At 38.1% G+C, this 20,115-nt stretch overlaps 5 protein-coding genes across 9 annotated transcripts; all 5 read left to right on the top strand.

The window, feature by feature from the left end:
• Positions 1-3,028: 3,028 nt before the first annotated feature.
• LOC124308757 (uncharacterized) lies at positions 3,029-4,728 on the top strand. The gene is made up of 7 exons (XM_046771773.1): positions 3,029-3,164; positions 3,254-3,280; positions 3,488-3,684; positions 3,854-3,977; positions 4,064-4,186; positions 4,251-4,420; positions 4,508-4,728. The coding sequence occupies exons 1-7, from the start codon at positions 3,110-3,112 to the stop codon at positions 4,616-4,618; spliced, it is 807 nt and encodes a 268-aa protein (XP_046627729.1). The 5' UTR covers positions 3,029-3,109; the 3' UTR covers positions 4,619-4,728.
• A 594-nt stretch (positions 4,729-5,322) lies between these two features.
• On the top strand, positions 5,323-7,146 carry LOC124308756 (uncharacterized). Its single transcript, XM_046771772.1, has 7 exons — positions 5,323-5,476; positions 5,566-5,592; positions 5,800-5,996; positions 6,180-6,303; positions 6,395-6,517; positions 6,591-6,757; positions 6,949-7,146. Exons 1-7 carry the CDS (start codon positions 5,422-5,424, stop codon positions 7,063-7,065), a joined length of 810 nt encoding a protein of 269 aa, XP_046627728.1. The 5' UTR covers positions 5,323-5,421; the 3' UTR covers positions 7,066-7,146.
• Positions 7,147-9,165: 2,019 nt separating this feature from the next.
• Positions 9,166-10,999, top strand: LOC124308755 (uncharacterized). The gene is made up of 7 exons (XM_046771771.1): positions 9,166-9,323; positions 9,413-9,439; positions 9,647-9,843; positions 10,027-10,150; positions 10,242-10,364; positions 10,441-10,610; positions 10,802-10,999. The coding sequence occupies exons 1-7, from the start codon at positions 9,269-9,271 to the stop codon at positions 10,916-10,918; spliced, it is 813 nt and encodes a 270-aa protein (XP_046627727.1). The 5' UTR covers positions 9,166-9,268; the 3' UTR covers positions 10,919-10,999.
• Positions 11,000-12,311: 1,312 nt separating this feature from the next.
• On the top strand, positions 12,312-14,949 carry LOC124308913 (uncharacterized). Of its 3 annotated transcripts, none has more exons than XM_046772080.1 (8): positions 12,312-12,498; positions 12,686-12,727; positions 12,825-12,851; positions 12,934-13,130; positions 13,221-13,344; positions 13,715-13,840; positions 13,947-14,116; positions 14,195-14,949. In XM_046772080.1, the coding sequence occupies exons 1-8, from the start codon at positions 12,489-12,491 to the stop codon at positions 14,318-14,320; spliced, it is 822 nt and encodes a 273-aa protein (XP_046628036.1). In that variant the 5' UTR covers positions 12,312-12,488; the 3' UTR covers positions 14,321-14,949. The 3 variants fall into 3 exon arrangements, with proteins under 3 accessions (XP_046628036.1, XP_046628037.1, XP_046628035.1); XM_046772081.1 differs by having other exon boundaries at positions 12,313-12,519; XM_046772079.1 differs by lacking the exon at positions 12,312-12,498 and having other exon boundaries at positions 12,530-12,727.
• Positions 14,950-16,202: 1,253 nt separating this feature from the next.
• On the top strand, positions 16,203-19,146 carry LOC124309607 (odorant receptor Or2-like). 3 transcript variants are annotated; one of them, XM_046773390.1, is made up of 8 exons: positions 16,203-16,275; positions 16,506-16,832; positions 17,036-17,321; positions 17,429-17,717; positions 17,981-18,080; positions 18,215-18,316; positions 18,455-18,610; positions 18,675-19,146. In XM_046773390.1, the coding sequence occupies exons 2-8, from the start codon at positions 16,596-16,598 to the stop codon at positions 18,702-18,704; spliced, it is 1,200 nt and encodes a 399-aa protein (XP_046629346.1). In that variant the 5' UTR covers positions 16,203-16,275; positions 16,506-16,595; the 3' UTR covers positions 18,705-19,146. The 3 variants fall into 3 exon arrangements, with proteins under 3 accessions (XP_046629346.1, XP_046629347.1, XP_046629345.1); XM_046773391.1 differs by having other exon boundaries at positions 18,455-18,614; positions 18,694-19,145; XM_046773389.1 differs by having other exon boundaries at positions 16,204-16,275; positions 18,694-19,143.
• The last annotated feature ends 969 nt before the right edge of the window (positions 19,147-20,115 follow it).

Raw genomic sequence — 20,115 nt, forward strand, 5'->3', positions numbered from 1 at the left:
TGATACTACTGATACTAAATGAACCAAGATATATAGGTAATATAGGACTTACCATGCAACTACTAATTGTCAGAGTTTAGGTATGACAGTCGAACAAGAAGCGATATAAGACACCGAAGAGGCCATTCTGTGTAGTCACCGACCAGAAGTCCTTCACTCACTGCAATAACCAGTTTTCTTTTTTTTTTTTGATCGTACGTACGACTTATCTACATCCCGAAGGTAATGTCGTAGATGCAGCTTCGTTGACGATATGCAGCTAACTGTATAGTAAATAGATTGACCCTCGTGACCCAGTCCTTCGGGATTTTTAACACCACGGAGTCCAGTGACGATCCTGAGTCGTCATTTGTTTCAACATTACTAACGGGCCGATGCGGTAACGCGTTCCCCATTTTTTTGCCTGCTGTTTGTGCAATTGGGTCAATGCCTTTACGACTAATGGAGGGAGCAATACACGGCGGCCCCAATATTATTATATAATGTGCATTCTGGTTTCTTCGTCGTCGTCGTCGTTATTTTGGCTGCAATTGGCAAGTCGCGGTCCACGACCGCAAGCTTCCGTTGGTGTCGAGTTTCATGAAGGTTGGTCCCTGACGCATCCGCCACGCTGTCTTGATGTTACGCACTTCTATCAATATTCCTCCATTTCGCCTTGCTCGTCTCCTCCGACTATTTTCGCTACTTCCATTAGAAATTTGGGTATTCTGATGCATTGTTCTATCTACCTAACCTTTTTTCGCGCAATTTACCAGAAACTAGATTACCCAAAATTCGCAGTTCAAGATTCTGTTCAAGAACTGTGGCAGCGAGTCGCCGGAGTTTCCTGAAAAGTGGGAGATAGCCAAGATTATACTTTACTACAGCTCGGAAACAATATAATCCATTGACACTTAGGTCTATAAGATCCAGTCATCGATACTTGAACAAAGAACAAAAAAATAAATAATAAAATTTATATCCGAATAAAAAATATTTTACAGGTCTCACTTGTCGTAGCATTTTACTCATCACATTGCTGGTATTGTCAAATTTATTAAGAGTCAAGAACTGCTTGCGAGAAAAAAATACAAGTCACCGACTTAGGATACAATCCAAAAAGTTTCAATAGAACCCATAATCAAGAGGTCTGACACGCTCTTTGTCAGCGTTTTTTTAATTATTCTTTTTTTTTTTACATGAAATACAGTATGAGGTTTTGTCTTCAGCTGGTTAAATTTCACGAAATGTTGCGGACGTTACACCTGAACTAATATAATCAGTTGACAAACACACGTGGCAATTCCGGGTATGACTTTTCTAGTAAAATCTTCAATTTTTGCATCGAATGAAGCTAATGCAAAATGTTGAGTGGACACTTCGAATGTGAATCGTCCTGCCCAAGGGCACGGAATAAAGCTGAATCATGTTTCTCGAAATCGCAATAATTGCACATGCTGCTTTTCATAATGTTGATAACTGAAAATGATTGTAAGTCTAGAGTCGATATTTGTTTATATTATCGGCTATTCGTAACTAGGATAACATTGCCAGAAAATCTGGCGCCAAATATGTCTAGTTCAATGTTGTAATGGAATTTCCCGTATCGCGAGGAAACACAATTGCGTCAATACGTGTCAATCGAATAATGTCATTTTGGAATTTTCCATGAACACTTACGAAGTGCAAATGTACCAACGATGCACGTAGCATTGATTGTTGCCACAACAGATAATCGTAATTAATATTAGATTGAAGGGAAAACAATAAATGTATTGTAACTGGGTCATACCAAAAACACGAAAACTCCCTGAATTTTTTTGATTTCAAAAATTTCGAGCTTTCCGCTGGATTGTATCGAGCAAACAATTATTCATGTATTTCGATGACTTTTTTGCATGTGAATCCATTGCTTGTGGTTTTTTTCATTAATCTCGAGTAAAAAAATGCAACAAGAAATCGTACTACTCGACCCTGGTAGTTTAATTGAAAAGGACATGAAGTGAAGCATGAGTAGAAAAATTGTCCTTTGAGTCACAAATATTCTGCTCCAGCTGTCGGCCAGACATCTTCGAGCATATTTAAACAAGCCAATCGAAATACGTTCATCGCGGCTAATGTGCCAAAAGATTTGCACGACACGTGGACCTAAAAGAAAAAGACCCTCATTTAAGTGCAGCTGTTTCAATTAGACTTCAGCCTATACTCTTTTTTTGGAATTATGAACATGTACGTTGACAGAATTTGTCTTTTCAGCCACGTGTTGTTTGCGTGGAATATTTTATTCGTACGCTTATTACGATACACAGGGTGTCCTGTTTGTAAAATTGACATGAACATTGCCGAAAGAGACTGGGGTATAGAGATATCGAAAAATTTTCGATCCAAAAGTCTTACGCAGCCTCAATGAAATTATTCTGGCTCCATGTGACTCTGCGATTTCACTACAATTTGTTAATCCTTAAATTAAATCGCCGACAAGGCTGATCTTGTTCGAATATGTCAACATACAAATTACGATCCGATTCATTGTGAGAAAGTGTGATCGTGTACAATTAGTTTCAGAAGAGCCCCGTCCGAGGGTTCATTAGATCACTGATTCCAAACTTGAAATCAAAATCTGGAACGAGTCTCGCAGGTTCAATCATAAAATAAGAATCAGCGACTAATCCAGTTTCGATCAGAAACTGCGTTCAGGCAAATTTGTACAACACATTGAAATTTAGTCAAATATATATCTGATTCGCAGTTTGAAATTCAAGAATTTCTAAGTCTATTGAAAATATGATGAGAGATTACATTAAGTGCATCGATTCTGAAATTTTTTTACGATTTCGTAACCTTGGTTTGTAATTTTTACCGCTTTTGGAGATACTCTAATAATTTGCGTACAATGAAACACTGGGTGCATATACACGTGTGTTTCTCAATCCGTGCAGTCACTTTTATACAAATAAGCCACAAATTTAGTAGCGACAAATGTCGTTTCTCAGGTTGATATAGATATATATCTATACATCAATAGACTATATATAGCTCACCTTTCTGCCGATATGTTAGTTTCGTCCATGAATCAGTAGCGTTTGAGAACTACATACATCGCATCGCAAAAATTGAAAATATCTGAATCATGTTTCTTAAACTTGCAATAATTGCATTAGCTGCTTTTAATACAGCATCAGCTGGTGAGCAATCAGACTCACAAAAGTCAACAAAAATACCGTAGATTGAACGCATAATTTTAATAAATTTTAATTTCGTTACCACGTTTTAGGCGACGACGTATGGACCGGTTTCGTGGGTATGTAACTACCTCGATTTCATATAGATATCAAGCATTATCCAATTTTTACTGAATTCCTTCCGAAAACGAACTATTACTATACCATAACTTTTCATTTTATTGAGCATAAAATTTCAAATGAATTCACGTCAAGACAGTCTTCCACCCTTCATTTGTTACCTCGAAACATATTTCATGTACTTACGTATCTGTGATTCCATAAAGCTTCCTGGTCCTCGAACTCTTCCAGCCACTTCTATCAACTCCCTCAGACGTTGGAATCAGCTCAAAACCAAGGATGGACCAACATCTCGGGTGTCGAACAACCAGATAATATCACAGCCCTCGGCTACTATGGTGACTACAGACTTGTGGTCCTATATTCGGGCGAAACTGGTGCAGCATGCGGGGTGCAAATCGCGGTGAATAACAAATATCATTTTGCATACTCGTATTCTACATTCACATCAAAACTGATAGATTTATAAAGCTGGTGCGGTCATACTCGTTGGTAGTCAACCCGTCCAGTTAAATCGAATTCAAACCTAACCATATCCCGTTTTGCATGTATTTTTTCGACATTCCATACAGATTCCAACGGAAGACGTCGACAATACGGGTGAACCAATGATATATGCTAACATTTCAGCAATAACAACCAAAGTACTAGAAGGAGTCTCCTGCTACACGGTGACTGCGTATTTTTCCATCGATGGTACGTAATTGCAAGTGTAGTGAAGACGTTTTAATTTCCACGTGCGATGCTTTTATCCTGAAGAGTCAGTACGTCTGAACTTTCAGAATCGTCTGGCAGTCGCAGAATTTGGTTCCAGGAAAAAAATTCACTGCACGAGATACCGACAAACATTTCAGAGGTCACATCGAAAACGGAATTCTATGCGGGCAGCTGTGTTCCAACCATGGGTAAGGACTCACGATTTTCTTTCAAGATCACATTTACGACAATCAGCATGTATTACCTATCTAGGCAATCACTACAACAATATGAACTCTACCTCTGACTGCTCCTACCTGTACCCGTGGTTTCTCTTGGGCTATGGAGACAACGTAATAGGCTTCGGCTTCCAAGGATTCGGTAGCGGAACTTCTTCTTCCAAACGAACTTGGTGGGAAACCATTCCACCAGCAAGTTTAGCGGTAATTACGAGAAGAACGTGTTGAAGTAATAATGAAGTAGAACGATTTGATAAGTCATTGAGGTAAATTAACCGTTCTCACTTACAGTATGTTGTCCGTGATCCACCAACTTGTGCAGTGAATGCAATATACGAGTATGGAGTCATTTCTTTGCACATTTGGTTAATCGATACTCCTCAGGACATCACTTGCAGCTGAAGTTGGATGGTCCAGAAACTATAAGGCGATGTAATATATTTTATAAATGGAATGAAACGTCTGCTATTCGGCAAAAAATAAACAGTCATGATAAAAAAATTTTACTGTATTATACATTTGGCACAAGTCTTATCCTAGTGAAAACCGCATAATTGAGAATTCGTAGTAATTCTACAGCTGACATGCAAATACAATTGCAAAAAAGAATAATTATTCACCTTCTTCATCATGACACTATCAAGTGTTGCAGCTCGCAGCAGACAGGCTCGTCGTGATTCGCGCTAACGTTGTCCACATATTCTTACGTGTTCTAAATGACCTTCAAAGGAATTATCCAGTTCCGATCAGAAACTGCGTTCACGAAAATTTGTAAAACACATTGAAATTTAGTCAAATATATATCTGATTCGCAGTTTGAAATTCAAGAATTTCTAAGTCTAGTGAAAATATGATGAGAAATTACATTAAGTGCATCGATTCAGAGATTTTTTTACGATTTCGTAACCTTGGTTTGTAATTTTCACTGCTTTTGGAGATACTCTAACAAATTGCGTATAATGAAACACTGGATACATATACATGTGCGTTTCTCAATCCGGGCAGTCACTTTTATATACATAAGCTACAAATTTAGTAGCGACAGGTGTCGTTTCTCAGGTTGATAAATAGACTATAATTAGAATCTGTTGACGACGTGGAAACTATATAGCTCACGTTTTTGCCGATATCTTAGTTCCGTCCATGAATCAGTAGCGTTTGACGAGTACATATGTCACATCGCAAAAGTTGAAAATACCTCAATCATGTTTCTTAAAATTGCAATAATTGCATTAGCTGCTTTTAATACAGCATCAGCAGGTGAGCAATCAGACTCATAAAAGTCAACAAAAATACCGTTGATTGAACGCATAATTTCAATGAATTTTAACTTCGCTACCACATTTCAGGCGACGACGTATGGACCGGTTTCGTGGGTACGTAACTACCTCGATTTCATATAGATATCAAGCATTATCCAATTTTCACTGAATTCCTTCCGAAGACGAACTTCTACTATAACATAACTTTTTATTTTATTGAGCATAAAATTTCAAATGAATTCACATCAAGACAGCCTTTCACCCATCATTTGTTACCTCGGAACACATTTCATGTACTTACGTATCTGTGATTCCATAAAGCTTCCTGGTCCGCGAACACTTCCAGCCACTTCTATCAACTCCCGCAGACGTTGGATTCAGCTCAAAACCAAGGATGGACCAACATCTCGGGTGTCGAACAACCGGATGGTGTTACAGCCCTTGGCTACGAAGGTGACTTTAGATTCGTGATCCTCTATTCGACCGAAAATGGTTCAGCAATCGGAGTCGAAGTTGCTGTGAGTAAAAAAAATTATTTCACAAACTCGTATTCAACGATCAGATCAATAAAAGTCTGCATAATCTCCAAAGATCACTCGATGTCTCTGGAAAGCAAAAAGTTGAATTCACCCGTTTAGCTGGATTGAATTCATTGTAAGACCTGAACTCATAGTGCATCTGTTGTTACAATATTCACACAGATTCCGGCGGTAGACGTTGATGGTACAGGTCAACCAATGGAATATGCCAACATCTCAGCCGTAACGACGAAGGTGGTAGGAGGAGTCGAATGTTACACGGTAACTGCGTATTTCTACATCGATGGTACGTCATTTCGGAATCATACTGGATACATTCAAATTACCAAATGGAATGCTTTAATAATACAAAATCGATCGTGTGACTGGTTTTTCAGAGACTTCCGGTGCTCGTGAACTTTGGTTCCTAGAAAAAGACGGACTGCATAAAATACCGACGAACGCTTCTCTTATCAACTCAGAAATGGGCTACTATAAGGGAAATTGCATACCAACCATGGGTGAATACTAACTTTTCTTTCGCAGCAGCAACGGTAACCAATCTTACGGATTTTTTTTTTTTTATCTTTTCAGGGAATCACTACTACCGCATAACTACTACTACCGAATGCTCCAGCTTGTACCCGTGGTTCATTCTACACGAAGGAGAAAACGTGATAGGCTTCGGCTTTGAAGGCCTCGGAACCGCAAGTTCTTCGGAACGCGTTTGGTGGGAGTCCATCCCACCAACGACTACATCGGTAAGCGTGAAGGGACAACCTGGAAATGAAGAAGGATTAGAGATATGAGATAAATATTTTTACAAGGATGACGAGCGTCTTGCCTGAATTCGCCTGCTTGTACCGCCAGCAAAATTTTGTTCCAGATTTCAAGCATTCGATCAAGCAGTTTTGGCGCATGTTTTAATAAGGTAATTTCATTGTTCTTACAGGCCTCCCTTCCCTCCGACGAACCTGCTTGTCTTTCTTCCGCAACTCTTAGTTACGGACTCACCTCCCTCCACGTTTGGCTCGTTGACCAGCCTCAGAACCTCACCTGCAGTTCATGAAATGTATCTTGTAAATGAGGCGAAACCCTTGGAATCCATCCAAGATTTCAAAGTACAATAAAAAATGGTTTTTAATCCACATTTGGCACCAGCTTTACTCCATGAAACCACTATTCACAATTTCAGGTAATTCGTTAGCAATTATCGATGTACTCAAGTATCAGTTGTACAAACAAATTATTCATTTATTCACGTCTCCACTGGACCTGAATATACGAAAACATTTTACTGATTTACAACCCATGGAAAAAAGCGGATTCGTAAACGCATTTAGTCACGTCACACTCATTGCATTGTCTAATCAAAATCGGGGAACACGCCTTCGCTTTATTCAACTACAAACACCTATGGTTGAGAATGATTCATTTAACCGGCCCGAAACATTGTCCAAATTCGTTTCCAGCCAACAAAGTGACTCTGTATTTATAGGGACTCCGAGAGAAACCGTATCTGTTCAGGAATAATCAGTCGCATTATTTGGGTAAATTTGTTCAGGACCAATTAGATATTATGTCTCCTGATAGCCCGCTGGGTGAATAGGTCAGGGTGGAAACAGGACGAGGGTATGTTGGGCGGTGAGGCATAAATAGAGGAAACAGTGAAGCGGTCACGTGTTACTCCTAAAATCATCCGTAGTTCATGGGAGGAAATTGAATGCTGCGTGATTTCGCTTTGATCTCCTTTATCTCAATCTGCGTTTCCCTTCCCATGGCAAAGAAGTAAGTCTGGACCAACTTAGTCCCAAGTCAATTTGTTGGAAGAGGCTGGTTAAAGTTTGTTACTGACATAGTGTCACCTCTTCGACTCCGGTATTTATTTGTTATATCATGTTCCGTGTTATCAGAAAATTGAAAATCTTGACGAGTAAATTTGCTGCTCCTTTGCCGACGTTTTTGGATCACGCGTATGCACCCAAATAGCAGAATATGGTCACGAAATTCCAGGTATGACATTACTAGAAATCGCCTGAAATCCTGAACGGTGCGATATGTACAATTTGTAAGTTAAAAAATGCAACAAAAAATCATACTATTCGATCCTGGTAGTTTAATTAAAAAGGACATGAAGTGAAGCATGAGTAGAAAAATTGTCGTTTGAGTCACAAATATTCTGCTCCAGCTGTCGGCCAGACATCTTAGAGCATATTTAAACGAGCCAATCGAAATACGTTCATTGCGGCTAATGTGCCAAAAGATTTGCACGACACGTGGGCCTAGAAGAAAAAGACCCTCATTTAAGTGCAGCTGTTTCAATTAGACTTCAGCCTATACTCTTTTTTGGAATTATGAACATGTACGTTGATAGAATTTGTCTTTTCAGCCACGTGTTGTTTGCGTGGAATATTTTATTCGTACGCTTATTACGATACACAGGGTGACCTGTTTGTAAAATTGACATGAACATTGCCGAAAGAGACTGGGGTGTAGAGATGTCGAAAAATTTTCGATCCAAAAGTCTTACGCAGCCTCAATGAAATTATTCTGGCTCCATGTGACTCTGCGATTTCACTACAATTTGTTAATCCTTAAATTAAATCGCCGACAAGGCTGATCTTGTTCGAATACGTCAACATACAAATTACGATCAGATTCATTGTGAGAAAGTGTGATCATGTAGAATTAGTTTCGGAAGAGCCCCGTCCGAGGGTTCATTGGATCACTGATTCCAAACATGAAATCAAAATCTGGAACGAGTCTCGCAGGTTCAATCATAAAATAAGAATCAGCGACTAATCCAGTTTCGATCAGAAACTGCGTTCAGGCAAATTTGTACAACACATTGAAATTTAGTCAAATATATATCTGATTCGCAGTTTGAAATTCAAGAATTTCTAAGTCTATTGAAAGTATGATGAGAAATTACATTAAGTGCATCGATTCAGAGATTTTTTTACGATTTCGTAACCTTGGTTTGTAATTTTTACTGCTTTTGGAGATACTCTAACAAATTGCGTATAATGAAACACTGGATACATATACATGTGCGTTTCTCAATCCGGGCAGTCACTTTTATACACATAAGCTACAAATTTAGTAGCGACAGGTGTCGTTTCTCAGGTTGATAAATAGACTATAATTAGAATCTGTTGACGACGTGGAAACTATATAGCTCACGTTTTTGCCGATATCTTAGTTCCGTCCATGAATCAGTAGCGTTTGACGAGTACATATGTCACATCGCAAAAGTTGAAAATACCTCAATCATGTTTCTTAAAATTGCAATAATTGCATTAGCTGCTTTTAATACAGCATCAGCAGGTGAGCAATCAGACTCATAAAAGTCAACAAAAATACCGTTGATTGAACGCATAATTTCAATGAATTTTAACTTCGCTACCACATTTCAGGCGACGACGTATGGACCGGTTTCGTGGGTACGTAACTACCTCGATTTCATATAGATATCAAGCATTATCCAATTTTCACTGAATTCCTTCCGAAGACGAACTTCTACTATAACATAACTTTTTATTTTATTGAGCATAAAATTTCAAATGAATTCACATCAAGACAGCCTTTCACCCATCATTTGTTACCTCGGAACACATTTCATGTACTTACGTATCTGTGATTCCATAAAGCTTCCTGGTCCGCGAACACTTCCAGCCACTTCTATCAACTCCCGCAGACGTTGGATTCAGCTCAAAACCAAGGATGGACCAACATCTCGGGTGTCGAACAACCGGATGGTGTTACAGCCCTTGGCTACGAAGGTGACTTTAGATTCGTGATCCTCTATTCGACCGAAAATGGTTCAGCAATCGGAGTCGAAGTTGCTGTGAGTAAAAAAAATTATTTCACAAACTCGTATTCAACGATCAGATCAATAAAAGTCTGCATAATCTCCAAAGATCACTCGATGTCTCTGGAAAGCAAAAAGTTGAAGTCACCCGTTTAGCTGGATTGAATTCATTGTAAGACCTGAACTCATAGTGCATCTGTTGTTACAATATTCACACAGATTCCGGCGGTAGACGTTGATGGTACAGGTCAACCAATGGAATATGCCAACATCTCAGCCGTAACGACGAAGGTGGTAGGAGGAGTCGAATGTTACACGGTAACTGCGTATTTCTACATCGATGGTACGTCATTTCGGAATCATACTGGATACATTCAAATTACCAAATGGAATGCTTTAATAATACAAAATCGATCGTGTGACTGGTTTTTCAGAGACTTCTGGTGCTCGTGAACTTTGGTTCCTAGAAAAAGACGGACTGCGTAAAATACCGACGAACGCTTCTCTTATCAACTCAGAAATGGGCTACTATAAGGGACATTGCGTATCAAGCATGGGTGAATACTAACTTCTCTTTCTAAGCAGTAACGGTAACCAATCTTACGGATTTTTTTTTTTTTTTTATGTTTTCAGGTAATCACTTCTACCCCATAACTACTACCACCGAATGCTCTAGCTTGTACCCGTGGTTCATTCTATACGAAGGAGAAAACGTTATGGGCTTCGGCTTTCAAGGCCTCGGAACCGTAACTTCTTCTTCGGAACGCGTTTGGTGGGAGACCATCCCACCAACGACTACATCGGTAAGCGTAAAGGGACAACCTGGAAATGAAGAAGAATTAGAGATATGAGATAAATATTTTTACAAGGATGACGAGCGTCTTGCCTGAATTCGCCTGCTTGTACCGCCAGCCAAATTTTGTTCCAAATCTTGAGCATTCGATCAAGCAGTTCTGGCGCATGTTTTAATAAGGTAATTTCGTTTTTCTTGCAGTCCGCCATTCCCTCCGACGGACCTGTTTGTCTTGCTCTCGCAACTGTTAGTTACGGAATCACCTCCGTCCACATTTGGCTCGTTGACCAGCCTCAGAACATCACCTGCAGTTCATGAAATGTATCTTGTAAATGAGGCAAAACCCTTGGAATCCATCCAATATTTCAAAGTACAATAAAAAATAGTTTTCAATCCACATTTAGCACCAGCTTTACTCCATGAAACCACTATTCACAATTTCAGGTAATTCGTTAGCAATTATCGATGTACTCAAGTATCGATTGTACAAACAAATTATTCATTTATTTACCTCTTTACTGGACCTGAATATACGAAAACGTTTTACTTATTTACAACCCTTGGAAAGAAGCGGATTCGTAAACGCATTTAGTCACGTCACACTCATTGCATTGTCTAATCAAAATCGGGGAACACGCCTTCGCTTTATTCAACTACAAACACCTATGGTTGAGAATGATTCATTTAACCGGCCCGAAACATTGTCCAAATTCGTTTCCAGCCAACAAAGTGACTCTGTATTTATAGGGACTCCGAGAGAAACCGTATCTGTTCAGGAATAATCAGTCGCATTATTTGGGTAAATTTGTTCAGGACCAATTAGATATTATGTATGCTGATAGCCCGCTGGGTGAATGGGTCGGTGCGATATGTACAATTTGTCCTGGAATCATCATCTTCACTACGTAATGTACGTATATCAGTGAAGATTTCGAGACCACATTTTGCCATCTGGGTAATATATAATCTACGAATTCTTCAGGGAAATTAAGACATTTCGTAAATTTTTTTACAAAAAAATTGATTTCGTAAAATATTGTAAATATGCATAGTTTTATAATAACTCGTAGATTTTCACGATGATTCATATTTTTTCAGTAAAAAATCTACAAGCCAGTACAGTTTTGGACAAAAGTTAATAATTCTTTATGAAAAACTGTACATCTATGAAATTTATAAAAATATACAGTATGTGGAAGTGAGTCAACTAGCCAGTTTTCTGTTACGATTTAAGTAAACCTTTGTTTTATCTGAATTAGAACAAAAAAAATCTTTCGTCATAATAGGGGAATTTCAAATTCACATAACTTATTTGTTGACTTTCATCTCTGCTGAAGACGAACACCAAAACGGATAATGATCATTTCATTTCATTTATAAAATATGGCACCAATTGATCTGTACGAATAATCATTAAATAGTTCATTTACTTTGATTTATTTTACAAAGCGTAATCAATGCTAGTGAAATGAATGTTGACAAAAAATGGACTATTCGACATTCAAATACTACGTTTCGTATCGACTTACATCGCTTCGCTAGCTTCTATAATAATAATAGGGTTAAAAGAAAAGACAATTAAGGCTCGAGTGTAATTATACCCGGGAAACCAGCAATTTTTCTATCTAATTATAACTGATAAACCGAAAAACAACCTTCGAATTTATAAAGACTATCTTCTGATACGTGTCAGGGCCGATTGCAAAGTAATCAAATGGTTTGCCCGATGCCACAGGTGAATTTTATAAACATTGCAAATACTTAGTTATGAATTACCAAATGTGGCCCAGATCGACAGTTGAGAATATAATATAACGAGTCGTCTGCTGTCAAGCAAAATGAATTTTCATTCTTTCTTTACTCTTGTATCAGCCCTTGACACCAATGAATGGAAAGAGGTAAATAATACAAAGAAATAAGTAAGTATTCTTATGCAAGTAAGAAATGCAAATACATAATTAAATACTCCGGTATATAACTGGCGATAAGTATAAATGCACGAAGTGTCAAATACTGACTTACGCGTACGATTACTGTTAATAAATCGACGACCACTCACCGAACGAAACATGTTCGCTAATATAGCAGCGATCATCGTGCTCACAGCATTAGTTTCAACCTCCAAAGGTAATTAAAAAACAAAATTAAATCCGTAATTAAACACTGCGTTAATTTCTGATACCGAAAAGAGACATTCTAACGGTAACCGTATTTTCTCCCGCAGGAGATGACGTGTGGAACGGTATGATTGGTACGTATCGCACTATTTCAAGGTTAACCAAAACGTTGAACCCTCGATGATTTGTCACTTGGTCAATAAAATGATCGTTTAGGCAAATGGTCGCAGAACGCGAGCGACGGTTTCTACACCATACCGCAAACCATGACAACAGCGAGCTGTCAGGGATGGACAAGAATCGTCGGCGTCGATCTACCGTTGGGAGAAATTGGCATGGGATATCACGGGGACCCAAGAGTCGTCATATTTTACCGGATTTCTACCGGTCGAGTCATCGGGTTTCAAGTTGGCGTAAGTGAACCGAGAATCCATAATTGGAAGAATATCTCCAAAGAGCAACAGTAACAACGACGACGGTTAAATTTGCAATAAAACTCGCAGGTCCCACTGAAGGAACTTGACAGACAACACATGCCGATAAACTACCGGAAACACGGTGAAATACGCGTTAAGATCATGAACGGCGTTAGGTATTACACGGTGACTGCGTACTTCCGTCAAAGCGGTAAGTGTTCCATTTTTATGGGGGAAAAATTCCACCGTGTTTCTCATTCGCATAGCCAGATCCAGCAGAGTTCAAATCCGCAAATTTCCGTACCATCCCTGCATTTTCCAGACAAAACGAGATAATAATCTCAATTATTTGGGTAAATTTGTTCGGGTCTAGATTTACAGAATTTCTCTGCATGTACGAGCGGAAGGGTCACCGTCGGGATCGACCGACGGTGTAGAACAAAATTGTTAATAGAGTCAGAGACGGGTTCATAAAGTGGGTCTGAAACCAGGCGCATGAATGTATTTTCCGAAGGATCGACTGGAAGCGAAAACTCCAGGGTTCGCCATTGTCACGTTTTAATGAAAACCCGTGGTTTCAGAGTGCGGGAATTCCCGCAGCATATGGCTGAAGAAAAGGGACGGTACTCTCACGAAAATTCCAACAAACACGAAACTCCTCGTCGAGCAGACGACGTACGAGCGAAAAGAGTGCATCCCTTGGATGGGTGAGTAGATTTTTTTCCCGAAGTGATTCCAAAAAGCTTGGGGTTCATGTTACAATGTCAATTTTGTGGACACTGTTAAAAAGTAATATGTCAAAATCGTTTGCAGGTCTGCATTACTACAAGATTAACTCTGAAACCAAATGCGATGACATACCGGCGGTGTTTCTTCTGGCTAACAAAATGGACATCATAGGCGTCGGTGTTCAGATGATTGGAACTGCGAGTTCGGGCCCAAAGCGAACTTGGTTCGAGACAATTCCGTTGCAGACGGAAGCGGTGAGCTTTTGGAAGTTTATCTGTCACTTGGCGAGTTTGTCGTTTACAATTTTTCCACAAGTAATGGTTTATTTACAGGCGACGATTCCCGATGCGCCGAAGTGTATTGCAGAATACATTAAAAAGTACGGTCTGATCTCATTTCATTTCTGGTTTATCAGCGACCCGCTTAGCCTCCAATGCGATACGACTCACCAAGACTAGCCGAGCATTCGAATGACTCTTGACGTCGTGCAAGCTGTTGACTAGAAAATCGGAGTTTCTCTCCAACAAATTGTAATTTATTTCATTTCGCGACGGATTTATTTTCGAGACAGTAAAAACAGCTCGAAACGCTGCTGGAAGCTCCGCTGGTGAACGAAGCTTTTTAACGCGATTGAAAACAGACGAGAAATGAACAAATTCGAACACATACATTTACTGTTAATGGATTGGTTCCGATAAAAATATCCGGCTTGTTGTTCGGTTCACTTCACATTTCTACGCGTAGTCTATTTATTTATTTTTTTCGTCTGTTTTTTTTCTTTCTTTTTTTTTTTTTTTTTGTTCTTCAAACGTTCAAGCGAATGAAAACCTTTTCACGTGATTCACAACAGCGCCGCATACCTGAATTAAAATTTTCTCTCAGCTTCCGAGCTTGATTGATCATTTCCCTTTTTTCCTGTATTTTCGGGTACAGTTATCCGCAGTCATCGCAGGCTATCTGCGTTCCGTTTAGTCAATGTAAATCTGTAAATTAGGAATTTTGTTAGAGATATTTAAGTATAAAAAAATATTGTAAGAATAGCGATGAACTGAAAAATTCGTCGACCAATAAATTGTGATAAAGAATCCCTGAAATAAATTAGTTTAGTATTATTTTTAACATACGAAATAGTCGAAATTCTAGCAATTATTTTTGAATCGCTCGGAAATCGTTGGTAACGTATTTGCTGATTCAATTTTCTTCAAGCGAATTAGCAACGGATGAATGAGTAAATTAATCAAAGATCGGCCCTTTGAAGATCGTTCAAAATGAGACCTGATAGCGAGTAGAATTCGCGAGCCTGTTGAAAGTCAAGAGGCTATCCGACGCTTCAAAGATTAGCTAAAGCACCTGCAGCCTATTCAAGGAAGATCTGACATCTCCTTCGAGATCACACCATTCACGGTATAAAGTCTCGCTTTAAGCCGATGAAAAACCGAATCTAATAACGATTTTAAGCTGAAACTGAGACGCGAGGCGGTGAAGAATAAACGTGAATTCCGTGAGCTGCTTTAAATGAGACGTGAAGAAATTAAGGGACCTTTATCGCGCTAATAAAGCAATGATGAACGAGTCCGATTCCGTCTAAATGAAAAATGAGCCAAAGTTTTATTTTTTTTCTTAATTATATCGTTATAATTAAATACCAAAAAATCCAGACTGATAGCAAAGCTTCGAGCAAATCCAAGCTTCGATCGAAAAACAAACAAGTATAATTCGATAGTCATAAGTTGTCCCGAATAGACGTGCGAATATATATGGCGAGTGGTAAAACGCTGAATTCGTTGTTTGCCGAGTGTATTTTCACCATCGTCGAGTCGCAGGCGTCGTAAACTTATCTTAATTAAACTTGATACGAAGAGGTGTATGTTATACGGTGAAAAGTTGCCACATTTCTCGCTATTACTGTCTCTAGGAGAAAACTCTCGCACCCTCATCCACGTTGTTTGCCTTGCGACACTTTGCTCGAAAACACGTTGCTAAAACCAAACAACCCAACGTACTTCGCGCACTGCGTGTAGAAAATGTCCATTTTTTTTTCTATGCAATTGCACGTATCGAGGTATATGTATTTTCGCGACACGATGTAGGCTGAAAGATTGATTGGTTTCGCGATAACTGAGGTATATCGTTACGAATGCAGAGAGTTGAAGGATGAGACCATCGACATGCAAAACAATTTGAATAACTTTGCGAAACGTCCGAGGGACTCAACGCTGCACGATGTTAAACTTCGTCAACTATTCAGAGGTAAAAGTGGTAGAAAAAAAATCGCTATCATACTAGAGATACGTTCGTCGTCTAATTGCCCGTTGCGAAAAATGCAGCTACGTCCTTTCGAAGAATTTAAACTGCATTCTGCAATCTAGGCTACCTCAGAACTACTGTAACTTTTCATGGATTCAGGTGAAAGGTAATTTATTTTTCTTTTGAAAGAGGGAGATTATATTTGAACGAATATATTTTGATTCTATACATTGAATAATAAGCAAAATCTTTATTAATTGCTTGTAAAGTTAGGCTAATTGTCTTTTTTTACGTTTATAAATAAGTCTTCAAGTTTTTGGTTGATAGTATAAACCACATCGCGTTTAAATAAAAAACGAACCTTTTTGGTAATAAAACTATTCTTTCTCTTATTAGTTACATGGAAGAGATCAAAATTTGACACCTGGAACCCAGAGTATCAAAATTCGTATCAAACCGTTGTTACGACTGTGCTTATTTATTAAGATGAACGAGTTTTTGCGAAGAACTATCAAACTCTACGTGTGGACAGGAAGCTGGCCGATAAACGGAGCCCCGAGATTAATCGAAAATCTGCGATACGCGGCCGGATTATTGATCATAATCAGCATCGCGATAATGAACGGCTTTCAATACTTCGATCTTTACATGCACTGGGGAAACTGGAAACACTTTGCCGAAAAGGCCTATTTATTTTTCGCTTACACCTGCGTCATCGGCGAGGTATGATAAAAAAAAAAAAAGTATTTACTTTTGAAATCTGTGGTAGGTCGAATCAAATAGACTAAAAAAAAAAAGCAACGATAATAATTCTCTCAATTTTCACAGCGTGGAAACCTTCCGAAATTTTTCTCTGTAATTTCACAGTAGCGCGAAATGTGAAATATATTTATTTTTTCTCATCTTTCTCTCTCTCTCTCTTGCAGACCTTCGTATTTTATACTCGTCGCGAGGAGATAATGTCACTGTCAGAGGAAATAACCAACTACGAGAATGAAATATTTTTGGAAAAAAACGACAGCGAGAAGGTCGAATTGCTGCGGGACGGTCAACGAAAGTCGAAATTTATCAACACTTTTCTTTGGCTCTTCATGTTCATGATCATCGTCTACATGGTGACGTGGCCAATGATCTACATGACAATCGTCGGCGATTATGATTCGAGAATTTTACCCATACCGGTTCAATACCCATTCAGTTTAAATTCCACGGGTAGATGATTACTCAAATAATTATAATTGAACGGCTATAATTAGAATTAAACTTACGACGACGATGATTTCACGTGTTCGATCATAAATCATTGAATTGAATTGCAGAGAATTACGCCGCGGTTTACCTGAGCGACGCGATGACAGAGTTTTTGGTGACAACGCACTCGCTGGCCTTCGACTCGCTATTCGTCGCGTATATTTTCTTCGCCCTTGCTCGTCTCAAGATACTTCGACATTCTATCGAACAATTGCCCCTCACAGCGCAACGGAAATTAATGATCCTTGTGAAAAATCGAGAGGATTTTATCGTAACCCCCGTCACAAGGAAAACATTGGAAATGATTTTTCAGGATGAACTGAAGAAATGCATACAGGAACATCAGAGAATCATTACGTGAGCAGCGATATTTTTATTACCACGATAACCTGCGGGTAGAAAAAAATTTTTCATGAAACTTGCAAAGTTAGGAAAAACGAATTGTTATTTCTTTTTTTTCTTTCAACGCTTCTAGACAATTCTTCGGAAATTATCCCTTGTATAAATATAGTCAAAGAAAATTTATTTGAAAATCGAAATTGAATTTCTATTAAAATTATGATAGTAATAATATTAATACTAACAATAATCAATTAAAACTTTGACGATTCATTTTTCAGGTTTTGCAAAACTGTCGACTCTTTGTTAAGCCCGGTTCTATTCGGCGTGTTTATAACTTACTCAATGATCATTTGCCTCCTCCTATTTCACCTTTTAATGGTAATTATGCGTGGCACGGTTGATTGTATTCTTGATTAGAATATAAATTGACATGTTGGAAGTGAAATAACACTACGTGACACTGTGGGATATTTTTTATTTTCACATTTCTTACCCCATCTTTCATCGTTTAGACGGGAATGAGTACGGATTTACTGCAACCAGGACAGATCCTGATATTCTCATTGCTGACTTTGTTTCGTTACTACTGGTGCGGCGACGAGTTAACGAACGAAGTAAATTTATGAAAATTTTGAAAAATCGCGGTACAATAGTAAAATAGTACATTGGAAACTGAAATTAGTTGGGAATGAAATTGAAAAAAAAAAAAGTAACACGCAAGTTGGAAATTCATTTTTGCTGATTTTTACCAGGGTCTGAAGATCGGCGAATCGGTATTGGGCATAAATTGGTACGATTTCGGCAATAGTAATGCGAAAACTATTATTTCCATGGTTCTACGTTCGCAGAAGCCGATTTATCTCACCGTTGGAAAGTTCTACATGGTAACACTGGAAACCTATTTATCCGTGAGTACGTAAAAGAATTTGAAAAAAACAAAAACAAAAGAAACAAATACAGCGCCAAATATAGTTTTCTAAAATCTTTTTAGCTGCTGAGTAGCGCTTACTCGTATTTTGCATTGATGAAACAATTCATGTAACGGTCGTGAAACTCGTGCTCTATGGTTTCGAATGGCTTTTGCATGATCTAAAAAAGTTAAACATAACTACAAAAGTTCTATCACAATATTGTACGAGAACAAATTTACGCGAAAAATTTTCGGTAAGTGTTTAACAATGAACATTTCATCGAAAATAATATGTTACACGAATGTGTATTTATTTTTTATTTTTTCTTTCGAATTCACACGTTTAATAGTAGTAGGCATAGAAAATAAGACGTCTGTTGTAATTTGAGCTCTAAATGATAATATTTAGCGATTCCTGAACGCAATTTTTCATTTTTCATTTAATAAACACGCGAAAATAATTTCATTTACTTCTGAATTTTGTAGCTCGGTAACGAGGCGACGTAAATAAATTTTCGTTACGCATTTTTGTAGCAAATTCAATGCTCTAAAAAATAGGTCTCTTATGATTTTTTAATAACTCAAATCTTTGAAAAGTTATTCAAGGTTAAAGTTGAAATCATGTAAAAATTCACTTTTTTTTTCGCAAGGCATTTCATCCGCTACAAAATCGTGTCATTTAATTAATTATCAACTAAAGATAATTAATTTTTGTAAAGAAAAAACAAAAGTTGCTACTAAAGTTGAATTATATACATTACATATATTATTACATGTGATAATTATAAAATAAATTTACTCGAGTTAAAAATTCATTGAATGACACGATTCCGCAGCGGCTGAAATGCTTTACGAAAAAACAAAAAACTCACAACATTTTCTAACAAGTCTAGTCTGTATACATTGAATAATTTATAAGCCGAGATGTGTGAGGGCGGTATGTCTGCTGCAGGAAAATGTGATTATTAATTTCATTTATGAGAACGGGTGTCTGCGGCAGGCCGCAAACATGTGCGGTCGACACCTCTTCACCTTTATGCCCGCCCGCTGTCCGGAGAGCGGGTTACATTTTATATAACTTATTTATAAGAGCGGAAAGAGGAAGGGCGTTGTTGAATTATACGAGGGGAGCGGTGAGGGATTTTAGAAATCAGTCATTCATCCGGTACTTACGTTCGCAATTGCTGGTGTTGTACGTATTTTGTATTATTTATCAAGCGTTTCAATTCATTTTCGAAAAAGAAAATCAATTTTCTCCCTCGATTTAAAATGACAGATATAAATAAAAACCGTGGTTCATCCTCTGAAATCATGAGCGATGTTTTTTTTTTTTGTTCCTTATCACGTCGTTATTAACAATTTAATTATTTAATATATTCTCCAACTGTTCAAACTACAATAACTGTCCATTCGTGTGACAAATGAATCATTACACGCGATAACAATAAACTTGTTAATTCTAAAATTTTATGACCGATATAATCTAAATATAATAATGCGATA

The sequence above is a fragment of the Neodiprion virginianus genome, chromosome 7, assembly GCF_021901495.1.
Source record: "Neodiprion virginianus isolate iyNeoVirg1 chromosome 7, iyNeoVirg1.1, whole genome shotgun sequence".
NCBI lineage: Eukaryota > Metazoa > Arthropoda > Insecta > Hymenoptera > Diprionidae > Neodiprion > Neodiprion virginianus.